Source organism: Limulus polyphemus, unplaced genomic scaffold, assembly GCF_000517525.1.
Source record: "Limulus polyphemus unplaced genomic scaffold, Limulus_polyphemus-2.1.2 Scaffold3, whole genome shotgun sequence".
Taxonomy (NCBI): Eukaryota; Metazoa; Arthropoda; class Merostomata; order Xiphosura; family Limulidae; genus Limulus; species Limulus polyphemus.
In genome coordinates this window covers 109,240-113,621 of record NW_013665613.1, presented here as the reverse complement: position 1 = coordinate 113,621, position 4,382 = coordinate 109,240, and the positions used below count along the sequence as shown (strand labels likewise).

Below are 4,382 nucleotides of genomic sequence, written 5' to 3'. Positions count from 1 at the left end.
TTCTCTTCTTGTTTATTTTGCTGTTCGAGTTGCCACTGTTGCAGGTTTTCTTGCAACTGCAATTTCTCTTCTTGTTTATTTTGCTGTTCGAGTTGCCACTGTTGCAGGTTTTCTTGCAACTGTTGTTTCTCTTCTTGTTTCTTTTCTTGTTTATTTTGTTGTTCGAGCTGCCATTGTTGCAAGTTTTCTTGCAACTGCTGTTGTCTCTCTTCTTGTTTCTTTTGCTGTTCTTGTATTGCTGCCATCAAATCTGCTAAAGTGTAGTTTGATTTGCCGCTTCTCATTTCCATCTTCTCTTTTTCTTCTTTTCCGTCCCACTCTCTGACACCAATTTGTTACGTCTCCGTTTGTTAATAAATTTCCCGTAAATTCGTTCCGACGAAACTTTAGCGACACAAGTCCTTACTTAATAAAACTGGTTTATTCTTTCCGAATATAACTTTACGATACACTTAATTTCAATATTCGCGCTAAAACAAACAATATAACGAACGAACGTTAACTTCAACAATACGTCTCTCTCTGACCGCAGTTCAATTACTCACTATCTACACACACACACATTACATTATTTCGTCACGTTGTCACCCTCTTTTATATATACCAGGCTACCCTATATCTAGTAAATATTACAGCATTCGCCAAGGTACAGGATAGTTCTAGAAACGTGGCGTCACAGTAGTCATGTGACTCGCTGACGCAACACTATACTTCTTTATGTACTGTTCTATGTTTTAAGAAAAATAACTGAAATTTAACAATTTATTTGTAAATATTAATAATACATATAGTGTATTATAGCCTAAATGTCATTGTATTTTGCAAAATACTAGACCACTAGAACATAGTCATGACTGGTTACTTTGTAAAGGCCAGATTTATATTATTGGATACACAGCGTCATTCAACTTTTATAATGTTAGTCAGACAGTGCCGAAAGGTTAATACACCCCAGTGGCACAGCAGTATGTCTGCGGACTTGTACTGCTAAAAAACTGAGTTTCGATGACCCGTGATGGGAAGAGCACAGATAGCCCTTTGTCTAGCTTTGTGCTTAATAAAAAAAAATAATAACAACTGAAAGTTTAATAAAATAACTTTTTATATATGTATATATTTTTTAAGATTTAAGCTATTTAGACTAAACATCCGTGGTTTCGTGTTATAATTTTTATTAATTCTAGAACAAAGAAAACTTAATTTATATCTATTTCCTAATTTTTTATTGGTAGTTACGAGGTCGGACGAATCAGCCAAACCCATACAGAGATACAATAGTGAAAATAACAGATAAAATATAAAGATTTATTCTAAAAAACTTGATAATTATTTGGAGGCTAGTAGAAGACCATAGAGATTTCGCATGTGAAATTTGATAATTTTCTGATCTATAAAAGTATTTTTAATTTTAAAATCAATTAATTTGCACAGTCAACATTCGAAAAAAATGCACGAGCAATTAATTAATAAAAAAATTTTTTAAAGTTAATTAAAAAATTTGATACTTTGTGTACGAATGCCTTGCAACGTTTACTGATAATCTGCAAATTTCGTGAAGATACATATACATTTTAACATCACAAACCAATGCTGCATTCAACATACCAAGTGACTCGCAAAAATCGATATTTAGGTGTTTTTTTTTGTTTTTTTCTAAATTTTAAGTTAAGAAATTAACTTGTGTATAATACTAACACTTGTATTACAATCCACAATTTGATACCAAACGTATTGACATACATTCATAAAATAGTTGAATAAAATTTTGAATCTGAGTCTACAAACGCGATGACATGGCCTTCGACCATAGGATGACCCGTAGAGATAGGGTTAAATAAACCTAGTATAAAATATAATGGTAAGGATTCAAACTAGTGTAATTCCAGTTACTTAGTTTGGGTTGAATCTACTGATTTTTTTTTTTTTTGTATTACATTTAAGACTAGAAACTGCGATGCTCAGTTTTCTTACTTGTCGCTAAAACAAAAATAGATTGGTTAATTTTAGAATTTCACGCAAAGGTATAAAAGAGCTATCAGCTCTTAGCTATCCCTAATTATGAGCTGCTAAACTAAAGAGGGAGGCAAGTAGTAAATAACATTCATCTTGGGCTATTATTGTCTGATATTTTTATATATACATGTCTTTCTTTTATAATATCCATTACAGGTTTAAATAAGATCTATAGCTAGAACTGAATCACGAATTCATACACAAAACGTTTTTTATGTCGGTCATGACAAATCTTAAAGGAAACTGAAAGAAAAAAAATCAAGATTGAAATGTACAGTTACCATACAAGTTACATGTTTGTAAATGCTTTGATTTCTTGCACCTGCATTGTTTAAGTATTCAGCTTCTCTAGAAGTAACTAGTGGAAATTTGTCTTTATTAATACTAACATTAAGCAGTTTTTCAAAACATTCGTCTATCTCTGCAACGCTACCAATGGCTGTCCGAGAGACGCAGTCTAAACGGTATTCTTCCAAAGTTATCAATCCGTCCTCTGAAAGATGAAAAAGAAAACAAAAAGTATAATGACAGCCAAATTTGGAAAATTTAATAAAATTTAAGATTTCTTATGTTCAGCGATGTATTAGTTTGTTACAAGCATAATACCCAACCTGGCATTGAAGGGAAATAGTCCTAGGATCTATTTAACTAAATAAAATACATATACTTTACGCATGTGCATACGTAACATGGTGTATTCTGGGGATGAAATTCTGCCGGTTCTTGTTTCTTTGTTTGCAATTAAGCACAAAGCTACACTATGGGCTGTCTATTCTCTGCCCATCACGGGTATCGAAACCCGGTTTCTAGCGTTGTAAGTCCGCTGAGATACCGCTGTGCCACTGGGAGGCCATTCTGCCCGTACTCATCGGCACTGAGTTTTATTGTTTGCACGTAGATTTTTTTTCTTTTTCAAAAACAGGCCCACTTCATCCAGCTGAGTACCTTTACTCGCTCCTTTTTTTTTGCATCTATAGTTATTTATATATGAGTGAAATAAATTATTATAAACAGAATTTCAATCAGTTAAGTATTTAATGTAATAACAGTAAAAACCTTCAGGTATATATATATAAAAAAATAATATATATATATATATATAATATTATTACTGGAAATAAATCATGAACATAGCTGCCAAAAATGTGGACAGATGCAATAAATCCATAATCTAAAAAAATGATTGGTTTGCAAACGTGGAAAACACCAAAATAATCCAATGTTTCCTTACCATTGTTATCTGTAGTGTTGAATTTGGAAGTTATGGCGTACTTGAGTGACTCAGGAAAGTTATCAAATGTCTTACCAAAGCAAGCATTCTGAACAGCCTGTTTGAACTCTTCCACTGTCACTTGCCCATCCTGAAACAATGCAGCATAATTGAAAAGAAATAATATATTTTCATAAATTTTCATTGATATAAACGTGATACATATTTTTGATACCGATACATTACTTAATAAGCCCTGGACTAACCCTCATCAAAAACAAAACAAAATATAATAAAGCCACGCTTAATACGGCATGTTTGCAATTACTTTTTATCGACAGACATCTTACTATGCGAGGGTTTAATTGCATTGTTATTTGTCTTCTGTAAATGTGAATACTTTTAAACACAGAAGAAAAGTATTAAAATAACTACTTAAAGAACTCTACTCGATTTTACTACTAAAAATAATATAAATCAATCTTTATTTTTTTAACAGGAAGCTTTTTCGTTACATCTAGTGGATGTAGATATTATACATTGCAAAGGGCAGGGTATTTGGGGTATTGTATCTGTCATTCCTCAGAGCTATCTCGAATAGCAGTGTTTATATGTTACTGTTTTATGTGTGAATTTCTTCATTTGTTTATTCACAATAGCTCTACAGTTTGCAATACAATCTATTTGGAGTATTTAAGGTTTCAGTGTTCATAACACACTCCGAAAAAATTCAATGAATTTGGAAAAATATTACATTTTCTACGGAAGTTTCACAAATTCAACTTACGCAGAAGGTCATGGCCGTATTACAGCAAATCTTAATCACAGTTGTTTATTGCTGTAAGTGATTAGCATGTTTCTGGGAAAAATTCACTGCTACGTTGTCCATTTATATCTTTCAAGTTTGGTTAAGGTTACTATATGCTTTTCACCAATTTAAACCGTTAGCTAAATTATTAGTCTTATAATATGCGTATTTTAAACATTAGGCAAATCTTCACTGAGCGCTTGAAGAATGCCTGATAATACATTCGTCCAAAGAAGCCCTTACTTTAAAATATGTATATTTAGGTTATATATTCTTAAACGCCGTCGCCTTTTCAAATTATATTCACTAAAGCTTATATACACACATCCAATTTCTTAGATACATAACTAT

General features: G+C 32.0%; 1 protein-coding gene across 1 annotated transcript in view; it reads right to left on the bottom strand.

The window, feature by feature from the left end:
• Nucleotides 1-4,382, bottom strand: part of LOC106468109 (sarcoplasmic calcium-binding protein 1-like) — a 55,797-nt gene that overhangs the window by 3,524 nt on the left and 47,891 nt on the right. Inside the window, exons 5-6 of the mRNA XM_022397016.1 lie at nt 3,245-3,374; nt 2,403-2,506 (exon numbers count right to left, since the gene is read on the bottom strand). Coding sequence (XP_022252724.1) covers nt 2,403-2,506; nt 3,245-3,374 — 234 coding nt within the window. The remainder of the gene's footprint in view (nt 1-2,402; nt 2,507-3,244; nt 3,375-4,382) is intronic.